The 15,999-nt window shown below is 31.5% G+C and overlaps 1 protein-coding gene across 1 annotated transcript in view; it reads left to right on the forward strand.

Annotated features, from left to right (window-relative positions):
* Window positions 1-1,350: 1,350 nt before the first annotated feature.
* The window catches only part of LOC118188189 (uncharacterized), a 36,874-nt gene continuing 22,225 nt past the window's right edge, over window positions 1,351-15,999 (forward strand). The window contains exons 1-3 of the mRNA XM_035358563.2: window positions 1,351-1,557; window positions 7,641-7,765; window positions 12,657-12,802. Coding sequence (XP_035214454.1) covers window positions 1,413-1,557; window positions 7,641-7,765; window positions 12,657-12,802 — 416 coding nt within the window. The 5' untranslated portion in view covers window positions 1,351-1,412. The remainder of the gene's footprint in view (window positions 1,558-7,640; window positions 7,766-12,656; window positions 12,803-15,999) is intronic.

Here is a 15,999-nt window from a genome sequence, read left to right on the forward strand (position 1 = left end):
ATTTGCTCATCAAAAGCCTAAATTTAGCTTATGCTCGGCTTAGTTCTTAAATTGCAATTTTAGCCACAGCCCCCAAACAAGACGATGTTTGGTATTTTATTTCATTACTTAGTTATTCATTAATTAAATTTTCATTTGTCTTTAAATTTTTATTGAATTATAATAATAATTTAATATTCTAGTTGCTAATTATTTTATTATTGTAATACTTATTTTATTTATTTTTATTTATTTATTTATTTATTCATCTTTCCTGATTGCCTTCCATAGAGCTCCAGCACTTCTAATTTTAAAAAATAAGTCCTGACTACAACCAATGATTGCGAAAATAAAAGTCAAGTAACTTATTTAGTAATAATTAAATAAAATAAAAGCCAAAGCTTTTATTTTCGCCTTACTTGGCTTTTATTATATATATATATATATCAAGCAAAGTATGTGTGTGTGTGTAATTTACATTTAATTATAATTTATTTGATATATATATATACATATTTACGTTTGGTAGTATTACCGATTGCAATAAAAAGGGAGGTGCACATCTAGATGTTATCACGGACCCATATACAAAATTTCAACGTTCTATAACTAACCGTTTTTGAGTTATGCAAAATGCATATATACGTACTTACACATCACGAAAAAAATCCCTTTCAAGTATCAACTTAGAGTAATAATCATTAGTCATAAGTATCAGCTTAGAGTAAATGGGATTACATTTAACAATAAGTTTTTTTTTGAAAAAAAAAAAGAGAGAGAGAGAGTCTTTCATTGTGTTCGTACGTACAGGCGTCAGCCCAAAAAATAATTCACATGGATTCCGTAATCGTCAAAAACGGATATTTCCGTTAAAATATGATACCCAAACGTTTTCTCGATTACAATAATTACTACCATTTTATTTGATACAAGGAAGTAAAGAACCTATATTAACCTACATATTCTTATATAAACAATACCTAAGTGCAGTATATAAATATTTCAAATCAATAAAATCTGACTATGGCACGCTCAAGGGAAAAAAAAAAAAAAAAAGATGAATTATCTAAATTTTCAAATTACAAACATAAATAGCAATAGTAAAAAGCAAATACAAAATAACGCTTCACGCTATCAAAATTGCTCATTTTCTTAAATATCAACAACTAAATAGTATTTCAACTAAAACACATAATGTAAACAAGAGTTTGCGCGATGTCCAAAAAAATTCAAAATTATCTATGAAAAATATGAGCGCATTGTGATGCAACCGTATCATTCGTATTCGAACAGCAACCGCATCATTCGTATTCGCATAGAAACCGCATCATTCGTACTCGAACAAACCGCATCGTACGACAGATGCGAGTAACGAACAGATGCGAGTAACGAAATGAATTTGTGAGTACCGAATCGGTACTTCGAGTCAACCGATGTACCCGTTACTCAGTAACGAATACATGCGGTTTGCTCCAGCTCTATTCTTTTATCAGTTAGATTTTATACTGAGACGTACTGTTGTTATTCTGTGCCAAATGGAGGACAGATATGTCTGTGAGTTAAGAAATCTGGGAAAAGGTAATTCATTGTACCCTTTGGAAAGATATTCTTATTGTTTGAAAATTTTTTTTAACTTGTTATATACGTAGAATTTTTTTATCGGGCTAACTGTAGTAAAGATTAATAAAGCAGCTGATCATACGCATCCAGTGGAAAAGTTAAAGAAGTTATCTGTAGGAAGATAAGATAAAATTGATTTTTAGAATAGTTATCTTCAAGTACAAGATTAGATATAGTTAATTTTTGGTTTATTATAAAATTTAATAAAATTTTTATTGATATCTCCTTTTATTTATTTCTTAATGTAATGTTTATAGTTATTTGTTTATAGCCCTTTAGCTGAATTGTGGGTGAGAATAGATGCATAACAGGCTGTGTTTCAATAACTGATAAAATTTATTTCTAGCATTTTTTTAATGGAATGTTTCAGTGCAGTTCTGAAGAACGATTACATTTTTCGAATACTAATCCGGGACAAGAATATGACAGCTAAACTATACCTTAAAGACTCTTTAACAGTAACAGAGGGAAAAAGTATTTGTGTAGGAAAGTGTTTGAATTTTGATAAACTTTGCTATAGGTGATTAGCCTGCTTAGCTTATTTTGATAATATAGTACCGTATTTAAACTAGGTGGGAGACCCTCGTCCTACTCTCAGGGGTGTTCTTCCGATTTTGGATAGAACTGAACAGTTAGTGTGGCAGGACTCTACCCATATAATCAGTGGTAAAATTTTGGTGACCCCCCCACTTCTACAGATATGTACAATACCTATTAGTTATAAACGATGCGTGTAAAATATTTAGTATCATGTAACCACTATTCTGTGTTATGCCTTACAGGAGACTGCCAATATATTGCAATTTGAAGTTTGCATGGCTAAAATTAGCATGTTTTTCTTTTCTTACAAAAATTGGGGTTGCACATCTTTATAGTGATATAGATAATGTTATGAACAGCATGTTTTAAATATAAACTCTAAGTTAGTATATAACTACTACTGCAGAAACATAAAAGTAAATTATGGTTGAAAAATGTTGAAATCTGATTTTAGTAAAGCAAATGCATTATAGTCTTTAGGCTTGGCTTTGGTTGCCTAGTACTTCCCAATAAAGCATGTGCCCTTAAACTTTTTTTTAAAGTTCAGTGGATACACAAATGAGTGGTGTAAAAACCATTGCTGCCTAATGGGTCTTTTAGAAAGATGTTTTCATAAAAATTCCAGCACCTTTATGCAAATTAGCTATACTTATGTTGATCAGTTAAAAAAAAAAAAAAAACGTTTTTAAAGTTGTCCCAGCATTAAAGTACTCATACTCAGAGCTTAATTTCTAAAATTAGAAGTACTGAAACCATATGAAAAGAATAAAATGTAAGAAGATGTATAAACATTTGATCAATTAAGTTTAATAAAATAAAATGTTGGACATTGATTTTATTTGGGGCTCGAGTGGTATTAAAATTTCACTCAAAGAGTAGGAAACGGTTTTGCGAAAAATGTTTCATTTATTTATTATTTTTTGGTATCGCATAATCCTTATTTGACAAATAAAATCTGTATTTTGTTTTACTATAATGTTTGCCGACTTATAACAAATAGAAATAGTTTGGAAAGTTTCATAAAGAAGTTGCGAAAATCGCCCGTTTGCATCAGTTAAGTAACTTATATCTTCATTTCTAAAAATTGCCAGATTGTGTTAAGGTAATACGTAGGCACTGAACATTTTTAACATACAACTCTAGACATGAAATGAAGAAAGAAATGTCAAACACTTTCTGACGTTCTCTGCAGATATAATTATAGCTGTTAAGTTTCCCCTGGATTTAAAGGTTGAACTGTAAGGTGAGAAAAAAGTAGGCTTATGTGTAACTGACCATTTTCTTCTATGATATTTGGCTATATTGTTATGAAAGATCTGCAGAGGCACTTTTTCATTGAAAGCTACTAATGTTGGATACATTTTAGCTGTATGTAGTATTATTTTGCTCTGTTAGGCTTATTGTTACTTAAAGAGCATTTAGGAACATAAAACGATGCTGTTTCTTTAACATTGTGCTGTAAATTGTAGCAAATTGGAACCACTGATACTGAATCTACAGATACTAAGCTGTGATATGGTTGATTGCCACCACTACATTTGAGAATGAGAAATTTTCTGTTCAGAAGCAAACCTCAAGTTAATGTAGTACTTTTCCTCAAGTGTAATGTTTTGACACATGTGTGGCTGCTTTTCTTGCTTTAAACATCTCAATTTTCATGTAATAATTTATTTCTCAGGGAAAGACGGGTATGCATTCAGAAGTTAGCATCGATTTTCAGTCTTAGTTATTTCTAAAATAAAATGTTACAAGATCAAAAAGATTTTTTTGATGAAATTGTAGTTTATTTTCATAAAGGAAATACAGTCAAAGGTCTTTAATCTGGACTCATCAGGACTTCAGCGATTCCTCATTTGGGGTTTTTCTGGATTATGGATCATCAATTTAAATCTGGTAAAATGGCATACAGAAATTATAAAATCTGGGAAACCGTAATTTATGAAATAAAGAGCAATTATGATCTAAAGGGTATCAAAATTTACAAAAAAAAAGCTTAATATTTATTTGTTTATTTTATTAAACATTTCTTTTAACGCGCGCATGCGTAAAGCATACATTACACATAGTCGAAGTTAGAAAATTGCAACCAGAAAACTATTTGATGTGTATTCATGATACTTATAATGATGAGGAATTTGATTTAAATCATATCAAAGACGGAGTACATCGAGATGAAATACTACATTTAGTAAGGAATTATAAGCCAAATAAAATATAAATATCTGCCCTTAAGATAAGGATAGTGCTGACAGATCAACTTCCAGTTCATTGCGCGGCCACGATGTCCCCCCCCCCCGAGAGCAGCGTGAAATTGATAAACAGATTTCGGAATGGTTAGAGAAACAAAGGAAATGCCTTTATCCATTTTTTGCAGCAATACCACTTTTTGTTTGATGGACATCGAAACATGCTTTCGCTCCAGAATCCTTTGGCAGCTCCAGAATCGGAAATTCTTTTTGACATAATCGAAAGTTCAAGCTTGCTTTTATAAAATTGCTCTAACAGTCTGCCAAAAATAATAAACGCACAGTGCGTTTGCGCATGTGCAGAAAGTTTGTAGCTTTGAGGGTCCGGATTATAGACATCCAGATTAAAGACTTTTGACTGTATCAGAGTTCATCTATATTTAGAGGTTTGATGCAGTTTAAGCTCTTAATTGTGGTGTGCTTAAATGACATGCTTTCAGAATGAAACTCACTCCCTTTCACTGGTAAAAATATATTTATGGGTGCACCATGGCAAAAATTGGCAATTTTTGGCAGTACATAGACACAGAGTTTGTGCAATTCTTTGACTTGTTATTTTGGATTTTTGTGCTATACAAAGACAACGAATCAAAGAATTGCAAAAATTCGGTATCCATATACACATCAACCTATTTTCACTTAAAAACATCAGAGAATAGCACGAACTTGGCACTCCCTTGACTTTGTTCATGTACAAATCGATCTATTTTCACTTAAAAAGTCAAAAGAGCAGTCAGTTCTACACTAGAGCCAAACAAAAAGTATATAATCTCAGTAAACTACATTTTAAATCAAACAATGAAATAACAAAAAAAGGAAATTCGTCTTAGCACTACACAAAGGAAATATCCACTTACTTTATTTAGAAATTTTTATGTCTTCAGTCAAACAAAATTCCTTAACAGCATCCAAAAACTTCCTAAAATTATCTGAACTAGAATCTGTATACTAGCATTGCCACATAAATTCAGAAAAATATGAGTAAAAAATATCCTCCAACGTTCGACCATGCGTATTTTGCCTTTGTACAAACAGGACACTTATAATGGCTGCTAAGTAAACCTTAATTTACACACCAGTCAATTAATGCCTTTTCCCTTTTCGTCCTTAATCATACAGAAATTGAAATTGATCTTACCACATTCAGCCATTTTATTGTATAAACCACAAAAATAACCAATGTCTTTCCTAAGGATTTCCAGAACATTCAACTACTCAGGTTACCTTAAATGAAACAACAATTTGGCAATAAATGAAACAACTTGGTGATAATCCAAGGAGCACCTTTAAATATACTCTAACCTTTTCACTTTCATTTATTTGGCTATTGTCAAACCAGGCTGACTGTTAAATGAAAATAACATTAAATGACTCATTTTGAAAATAAATCATAAATAATTTTTAAGAGCAAATAAGAGGGATATGGTAGAAATATTGGGAGGGGGAAGAATGCATTAGGTGCAGTGGAATATTTTAAGTAAGAGAAATAGAGCATAAGTAGAAAAGTCTGGTTTGTGATATCAGTATTTTCCCCGCTATGCACCTGCAGGTTTATAGATGGCAATTTATTATTACAAAGAATTTTTTCATACTTAATTTCTTAAAAAAAAAAAAAAAAAAAAAAAAAAAAAAAAAAAAACATGAGCTGAAATGAACAAGGACTTTAAACATGAGACATAAATTTCCAAGTATCCACTAGTATGGCTGAAGACATTTCAGCCTTTAGATATAGGCAGTGTCATATGAATTGTAGTAAGTAGGGGTCAGAATGTTGATAGGCAGTGTCTGTTAAGCATTTGTTTCACTATTTAGCACAGCTCCAAAAACGTTCAATAGATTGGGTGTGATAACACGTGACTGAGTAAATAAAATTAAACGAATGGTTCACTATGAAATGATTATAGCCTGCAGTTTTTATCTCTCATGATTCGTCTTTCCCACAGACTGAGAATATTGTTGTTCCATCAGAGAGATTACTCTCTTATTGCATCCGTTAAAGTCTTGATGAAGTAATCTGGAATAGTGACTAAGAAACATTTTCTCATTTCTCCTCACAGTCTTGTGAAAATCCACTGAGGGAATACATGACCTATGTTATGTTTTCTTTTTGTGAACAAAACATTCAACGATTTTATCAAAATCACCGATTTAAGTTTTAGGATGAGACATCAAATAATTGTAACAAACCTCTCAAAGATAACTGTTTTAATTCACCATCATGTTGTGATTTAATTAAAAATGTCTTTTACAAAAATCAATGGAAATGAGCTGTTTGCACCACAAATAAATAAATCTAAGATTCTCTAATGAATAAAACTTTCGTGAGAAATAGAATGTGCGAGTTCTCAAACCACTCCCCCTCCCCCAGATGGCTTACTCTTCTCTGCATGACGAAGATAGCAAAACCATTTAGCCTACGGCAAATATTTGAATGCAGTCTTTCTTTATGGATAAGTCCTTTATCTTGACAGAATATAACTGGCACTTCTCCATTGCTCAGTAAATCCCAAGTTTTCAAATCTATTATGGTAGAATACAAAAATTGAACATACAAACCAGCAAATTTGAAAGAAGTTAATTACGTAAGGAAAGTGAATCAACGAATGGTAAATGGTCCCCATATGTGGGTGAATATTTAAATAGATTTAAAATAATTAAAATTTCAAATGTTAAGTATAGCATTCTTTTGTATTATGCATCTGGCATGTGGTGTGTATGTTTGTCATCTATAAACTATTCTTATAACTGGAAACTGTTTAATTAAAAACTTTTAATTTTACAATTAAAATGACTTTGCAAAATGTGTGACTGATGCATAATGGAAAAGTGCTATGATATCAAACATACAAGACTCCATATAATGTCCTCAACATTATTTTCATGTAAGTGCAATATCTGAAAGTCTATATCTAGATCAGGGCCCTCCCGCGGCTGAGCAGTAAAATCACTGAACCCTGGTAGTTCGGTTCGAGGTTCGAATCCCACAAATGGGCTGGCTGCATGGGCGTTTTTGTGGTTTTCCCCGTGTGTTATGTTTATACGAGCCAGTTTCCCTTAGAAAGTCCTCCATAAAGGCATCCTTCCCCTTAGGCAGATAACCTTCGAGGCTTTGCCATAATCACATACACTTAAACCTCTCCTGTTTATTCAGTGTTTTATTGTATCTATGTATTTATATGCATTTCATGTATTGGAAATTTTCTTAACATCGTATATCTATATTCTTTTTTTTTTTTTTTTTTTTTAACTTCCTAGATGAACCCAGCTGTGTGCAAATGTCTAGCCTTCAGTCTCCTCACAACTCAAAGTGCAAATATCTGGGAAATTCACTTTTGCAACTTTTACAAGAGCAGAAATTCCTAACAAATGAAACCATCAGAGTATTTCTTAGTTTGATATGTTTTAAATTATATATTTTTGTGTTAATTATTCATTAATTTTTCAGCATTTTGAATGTATTATCTGTTATAAGATTTAATTATTAAAATTTTTTAACTCTAGATATTCCCTTAGCTTGTAAATAATTTACATTTTGATGTACAGTGCAAATTTTATTATCCATGAATGTATAGATCTTCACTGTATGATGATTAAGAAAGTATATGGTGTTTGAGGAAAAAATGGCCCACAAATTCAAATAATAGTGTGGAAATAAAAATGTATTATTGTTACAAAACAAATTATAAACTATTTAGTTTATTCAAATTTCATTCATCATATTTATAAATGCTGATCCTGCCACACACCTGCTACATTGATAAGAACATATTGATCATTCAGTTCATCCCAAATAAGTATGTCTTCTTCCATCAGATTTACTGCAGGTGCTTTGAGCTTATCCAAATAATGAGTACTGATGAAACACATATACATTCTTTTGCATATTCCCATAAGAATTAAGTTATGTAGCATGATACCTGGAAATCTTAGAAATCTGCACCTTATCTAGTGTTGATACAAGTAGGTTTCATTTAGAAACAGGTGAACATATGGAAGCAGTGCTCCATTTTTTTAAAAAAATAAAATCTTCAGAGCCTTCATTTAGTTTTGAAAATTCAAACTAACCTTTCAGTGTTTCCATCGAAAAGAAAATAATAATAATAAAATAATGATGGCCTGGAAATCTTGACAAAAGTTGCATAAAGTACTTTAATCTATGGTGAATTGGGTTCATGCTGTACAGTTTCATCATGAAATCCCCACATGTGAACCATGTGACAGAAAATTTTAAAGTTTAGATGATATACAGTTTTACTGCTGAAAATTAACCCCAGTGAGATGTTGTCTTCCATAATAGCATATAACAAAAGTTTGCTCATTTTCTGGCCTACCTATAATAAGTTCTTTTTTTTTTTTTTTTTTTTTTTTAATTTGCTACATTATTAGAACAATTTTTATGGTAAGTAGAAAGTTAAATTTAATTTTAAACTTTCTTGTTGTTTCTCCCTTCCTTGCTTACCTTTTTAAGTTGCTGTTTTTTAGGTTTCATGTATTTTGCTCCCACATGTTATCAAATGCTTTGAAGAGGTTCTTAACTTTCTTTAGCAAAATTAATATTTCTTTATTCTTATTTTAGTAGATGTTATATGAGGCTGTTGATAATGAAAAAACTGTTGATTGTATAACTTTATTCAGTAAGCTAAGTATTTTTACTTATGTACAAGTTCATAATAGATTGAATGCACACAATACTAATAATAGCTTGAGAAAATTTATTTTTACCACAACAAATACTTTCTGTATACTGTTCTGGAACTTTCCACGAAAATACTCGTACAGCTGTTCACAGTATCACAGAGTACAATCAGTAGAGTTACACTTCAAACTGCTAAGAACATTAAACACAATGCATACCTGCCAACTTTTATGAATTTTTCGTAATTTTTACGAAAATGCGTTTGTCTTTACGATCGTAATCCATTTTTTACGATTTTTTTCCTTTTTCAAGTGTTTTTAGTGATTTTTGTCGAAATTTTAGAATTTTTCGCCAATTCAGCGATTTTTGCCAATTGCATCGTGTTTTACCGCCAACTAACGACTACTTCGAATCCAGTAACCTGCGGTTGTCGCTTAACCAGCCAATCCAATGCGCTGAACTTGTTTCTCCCACTCTTTTCTTTGTGGGCGCCAGATTATTTTTTTCGTGTTCGCTTCAGCAGCAAAGGAATTACTCAGCTCGGACTGAGCGAGCGTGGATTATCGCATTCTGTTTTTTTTTTTTTTTTTGTTTTTTGTTTGCACATGCTACGAATTTTCTTAATACGTCGTTGTTACGAAATGAGTTCAAAAAAACCGTATTCTCAATATTTTCGGCCTGCCTACAAAGCCGAATTTCCAACAATTAAAGAATCCTTCAAAGGAAATAACTATGCATTTTGCAACGTGTGCGTGTGTGACTTCATAATAAGTCATGGTGGAAGAAGCGACATTGTGAAGCATGTTAAGTCTAAAAAGCATGAAGTTAATGCTTTGGCTTCGACAACGTCAAAGAAAGTGGATGATTTTTTTTTTTTTCAAATTCGGCTACGAATTCGGTTGCCGATGTCATTTTGGCAGAGTGTTTGCTTACTGCATTCCTCATCGAACACAACGTGCCGCTAAGTGCTGCCGATCACACCGGTCAACTTTTCAGACGGATGTTTCCCGACTCCAAGATTGCTCAGAAATATGCTTGTGCTCACACGAAAACATCTTCTATTGTGAAGAAATTGCTTGCAATGCACAAAGTAAAATGATAGCTGCACTCCAGAATTCAGCATTTTCGGTGTCAATCGATGGCAGCAACGACAGCGATTGGAAGCTTTACCCCATCGTTGTCACATATTTCTGTGATGTTTCTAATGAAATGAAAACTCATCTTTTGCGTCTTCCATTGTTAAATGGAGACGCAAAACTATGTTTCGTTCTTCAATTTCACCAAAAACTGTACAAAATATTTTAATTTCTGACTGTTATGAGGAAACTAATTGTTATGACAGGAAATTTTCCAAAGAATTTTTGGCTAAAGCCAAAAAATGTACTCTAAATTCATTGTAATAATTTTTTTATGTAACATTAAGTTCTTGTTTTACGTTTCCTAATAAATTTTTTAGTTACTACTTAATTGAGATTTACTAATGTAATTACAATTTTCTTTTTTCTATTTGTATAAATTGTTATTTTTTTAATATCAAAGCATGATATTAATTCTTCGTGTTCTTCTGAATTTTGGAGAAATCTTCTGAATTTGGGGGAGAAATCTTCAGAATTTTTATCTTTAGAGGTTGGCAGGTATGACAATGCAGTGTAAAATGCATCTAAAGAGCAAAGCTAACACGGAGATACGTCAGTACTCTAAACTCACCCTGAACTAGACAGTTACTAAATTGATACTGTCTCCAGTCTTAGATAAATTTCTGCTGCCTGTTGAGAAATCTCTTAATACTATCTATCCACTTTTCAAAATTAGTGAAGACCTATGAGGGCTGAATTTAGCTACAGTTACACATATTCAATCATAATACCAATTCCAGATATACATGGACTGGACCAAAATATCGCTAAGTTTGCCAATTGTTGGCGACAAAAATTAGTTCCCAAAACCATCTCCAGTTTAGTGAGATAGCCATTTGCTGGGTGTTAAATAGACTTGCCCCTGTATTCTTATTTTTCCAGCAAAGCCATGCCTTTTCAGATTTTCATGTGGCATTACACAAAAAAATACTATATTTCACTAAAGCTCACTAAATTCGTAGCAGCATCATGCTATTATATTCTTTAAAGTTATAATGTTCTGTTTCATCTTCATAAGTTTTAATAAGAAACAAATTTCAGTCAAATTCAGTTAGACTTAATTTATCCGTTAATTAAACTGGATAGGTCTTCTGTCTACTAATGTGTACTTTACCCTTCAAATTGCTGACTTTCTGTGCCAAGACGGTTACTTTCCATTCCTTGCTTTCTCTGTAGTTTTCCAAGCCATTCTCAGGAAGATGAAATATTTTCGTTTTCATGCTGTGGTAGCAAAATGAAATCGGTCGTTAGATATGATTAATATTTTGGAGAGCTGGGGAAGGGGGAATTCTCATAGCATTAGGAAGTAAATGCAAAATAAAATTTGACATATTTACATTATTTATGTAAGATATTATAGTGAAATTACTATTTGGTGTAGTAGAATATATGTAAATATTTATAGCGTGTATGCAGTAAGATCCTTTCACATTCAGTTTTATCAACATCAGTCTTTCATGTATCAAGTACACTCTCTAGATTTTCAAAATTTGAACTAAGTAATTTTAGTTTTCGGTACTTTTCCGTTTGTTTCGCCAGCACAAATCTGGCCAAGCAGACTTTGTAGGTGACAGCATACAGTATATACATAAAAAATTTTAACAAATGTTAGTTCTAAGAATTTTATTTTAAGGGCATAAACATTTTAATATGGTTTAAAATTTTGTAAAAAGCCAGTAAATAAAGACAATAAATTTGTAAAAAGACATTAATTTAAAATTTACTATGCTTTCATGGTTCAACATCCTGATTCGCCAGTTCGTATCGCGTGACCCCAAGTGATCTCATCCTACATAAACTACGCTACAAAAAACTAATTCTCTCAGTAATTATCTACATTAATTTCAAGTTAAATCTTAATTTGAAATACAAGTTTAAATGCAAGAATTATTTCAATTTGTACAAATAGCTTACTCAGAAATTGTGTAAAACTGCATTGCTTTACTTCGCTAGTGCATTCTCATTAGAATTGATGAATTTAACACTTGATTTTGCCTTTTCTATATTTTCGCCTTCGAGTGAGCGGTGTGATTGCATCCTAATTGACTTAATTACGGCGAATGATCTTGGGCATAAAATTTAACTATCTAAGTAAAAATTTTATGTAATTGTATGCCAGTATTGAAAGAAACAATCAATCTGATAAGAAATGGCTGCGACTTCTTTTGAAAATGAAGCGTAAAAAGTTACCAGCAAAGGTATTCCTTTTGGCATCAGTTGTACCATTATTGGCGACTTTAATCGTTTGCGCTGACAAAACGGAAAAGTACCTAACTTTCATAGTTTTGTCAAGACTATCAGAATTAGAAATATTTTTCTTGCTATTGCTTGCTGTAATTATTTAAATTCTTTAATTATATGAAAAGAATTTGTTTCATCACTTATATTGATTTTTTGTTTTGATGCAAAATTTGCATTATAATAAATATATTAGTTATATAGCATAGATAATTTTCATGTGAAGATACTTATAAATAAATATATATTAATTTTTCCTAGGTCAAACACAAAATTAAAACAGAGATAATAGAGCTAACTGCACTTCTGAAAAAAAGAGAGCTTGAGCTGTGTGGAAAGGTGGATGACATATATCAGTATTGGAATTCATATATTATAAAGGAAATGGCTAATCCAAATAATACCAAGTAAATATTTGGCACTGTTCAGATTTTTCCAAATGATGAGCAAGTTATAATAATATTCCTAATAAGTGCTACTGATTATGACTATTAAAATCAGTATTATCCTGTTCATTTATGTATTATCGTATTCACCCCAAAAATTGGCAGAGATCCTGCCAATATTTTGCCAATGATTTCTGCAGAATTCTGAAGGAAATCATGTCCCTTTATTTTATAAATAATCAAAATTCTACCTGTGTCATTCTGCAATTCAAAAAAAGGCTTTTATCATTTTTTATTGTGTTATCTCCTTCAGTTTTACCCAAAGTTTTGTTTAGAACAAAGTGTCCTGCTGGTAAATGTTTCAGTGTATTACTGTTCTGTCTGTCACATTCAGCTGACCACATGTGTAATATGAACCAGTTTCCTTAGAAAGTCCTCCAGGAATCCATCCCTTCTTTTAGGCAGATAGCCCTTGAGTGCTTTGCCATAATCAAATGAACCAAACCATTCAGCCATATCGTATCATTTTTTTTTTTTTTTCCTATTGTAAATATGTCCTTTTTTTGACAGTAGAATCCCACAACTTTGAAAAAAAATCACTGCTTTCTGTGTTGTAGAAGGTAGGTCCAAAATTTTAATCCTCTCCCAGAAAAAAGTTTAAGGACAAAATGCAATAATAACAGTTATTTTACATCCTTGTTTGTAAAAACAAAAGGTGGCCTACAGAAAATCAGGGTTACCTCAGATTAAACTGCAGATATTATGAGTGTGTTGTTACGTTGCATTTAGCTGTAATTACTGCTGAATTGTGCTGCTTGGTAAAAGTTTTATGGTCTATGGGATAACTCTTACTGTTTTATGATACAGTACAAAGTCTTTAATCCGGACTCATTGGGACTTCAGCGATTCCGGATTAGGGTTTTTTCTGGATTATCGATCATCAATTTAAATCTGGTAAGAAAGCATGCAGAAATTATAAAATTAAAAATATGAAACCGTAATTTAGGAAATAAAGAGCAATGATCTAAAGCAGTGTTTCCCAACCTTTTTTGTGCTATGCCCCACCTAATCCTCTCTAAAATTATTAAGCTCCTCCTAGCATATACAAAATTTTTAATATTTAAAAATTGAAATGTTCGCAAAAGAAATTTGAATGATACCTTTTAGGAAGTAATGACTACAAAATTTTGTGAGCAAATACAGTAAGTGAACTTTCAAAACATGGAAAACTGAAATTCAAGAACAAACTCCTTTTAGTGAAATATTTTTTAATATTATTTTAAGTATTTGTAATTTGTATTATTTAAATTTAGCGAGTTCCTTGCGCTTGATATTTGCTGCAAAGAGATTTTATGTAAGGTTGCAATTTAAATAACCTGAGTCTCAAGTCTCCCCGTTTCATTATATCCAACAGATTTCTTTTCTTTTTTTTTCTTTTTTTTTTTTTTTTTTTCCATTTTTAGCAGCAAATCATTTATGGCACTAAATCCACATTCAGCAATATATGAAGATGGAAATGGTAACAATAGTTCTCTTGCAAATTTTGTTGCATTTGGATATCAGATTCTGGTTTCCTCACAAAGCTATGTCATCACTCCTTTTATATTAAATAAAGATTTAATTGACTCATCATTTACATTTCTGCGAGTTCTTCCTTTTACTGCATATCTGAAATATCAGCCAAATCCACTAGCATTGGGAAATAGTTGGGAAATCAATTTTGTTTCAGTAACAAAATCTTAAATCAGCCGATAAATTTTTCAGATGATCGACAATAACAAGTATAGCAGTGTCCGTCACATCACATTTTTAGAGCCAATGAAACTTTTCAAAATTTTTGTGGTAAATAGTATATGCCTGACATAATTCAACAAAGATAATGAAACCGAATCAAACTGAATCAAAGATAATCAAACCACGTTTGCATCGACATAAGTTTTATTTGCTTCTTGAAGTTGTTTATTTAATATATTTAATTTTTCAAAGATATTGGCTAAATAATTCACAAATGGCTTGTTATCATCCGTTAACAGATTTTTCATTTCAGGTTTGTCACTTAAAAAATAACTAAGAGTATCAAATAGTTCTGTAAATCTTTCCAAACAGTTCCCTTTCGACAGCCTTCTTACTTCAGTGTGAAGTATAAGTCTCATATAGTCTTCATTTTGTTCTTCATAAAATAACTTGAAAAGACGTTTACATTTGGCCCTAGCTTTTATAGCACTGATACACTTTAACTAGGTTTTTATGAATAACGCAATGCACAAGTTGCATTTCTGGATTCTCATCTTTTGTCAATTTTAAGCAACCTTTTTTCAAATTCCGTGATTTATTTTATTTTTCAACCATCATATTAGGAGCCACATCTGCAGTACAAGATGTATTATATTTTTTATTGGTATATTTTTTATATATAAGTAATTTTTAGCTTGCTTTAAATATCTTTGGAGGTAGTGGTGCTTTCTAACGATTTACAGAAGGTTTCTTCGGCAAAATCCCTTTATGAATATATCTTGCATAAGTAACAAGTACAGCCTCACTGTCTCTCAAAGTTGGTTCATCCATTTGCATCGAAAATTTTCTTGTTTACAGCTTTTCAACAAATTGTATTTCAATATCCTCACTCATTTCATCTTTCTTTTGCAAACAGTATTGTTACTTAGTGGCACAGCTTTAACGTCTTTGTCATTTTTTTTAGAACAGTTTTAAATGCTGATATTTATGGTTTGATTAAATTCTCCCCTATAGTATGGCTTTTCCCAGATTAAGTGATGAGTAATGAAATGTGATAAATAGCCTCAAGAGCATGATTAACAGTTGCATTATGAGCAGTAATTAGAGACTTTAAGGAAAATTTTTGAAAAAAATAGTAATATTAAAATGTAAAAATAATTCAAATCTTAATTAATATCAGCATTATGTTTTGTTTTCAAATGTGCTTCAAGACGACCTAGTTTCATTGATTCATTGGTCAGGCATTATTGGCATAAAAGGCAAAAGGTGACCATTTATCGACCGGGTATGAAACCAAATTTTAAATATACCTCCGAATACTGACAAACTTTTTTTCTTGCTTGCACCCCTCATTTCGCTAAGGGCTGAAAGAAATAAATATAAAATCAATATAAAAAAAGCTGAAAGCAGCTGCTGTTGCCACTCAAGGGGAAAATAATATACAGATTGCCATTTCTACAATAAAAAATAAAATAAATTCATTG

This window comes from Stegodyphus dumicola, chromosome 3 (genome assembly GCF_044657685.1).
Source record: "Stegodyphus dumicola isolate Sdum_Otavi_A_Nest chromosome 3, ASM4465768v1".
NCBI lineage: Eukaryota > Metazoa > Arthropoda > Arachnida > Araneae > Eresidae > Stegodyphus > Stegodyphus dumicola.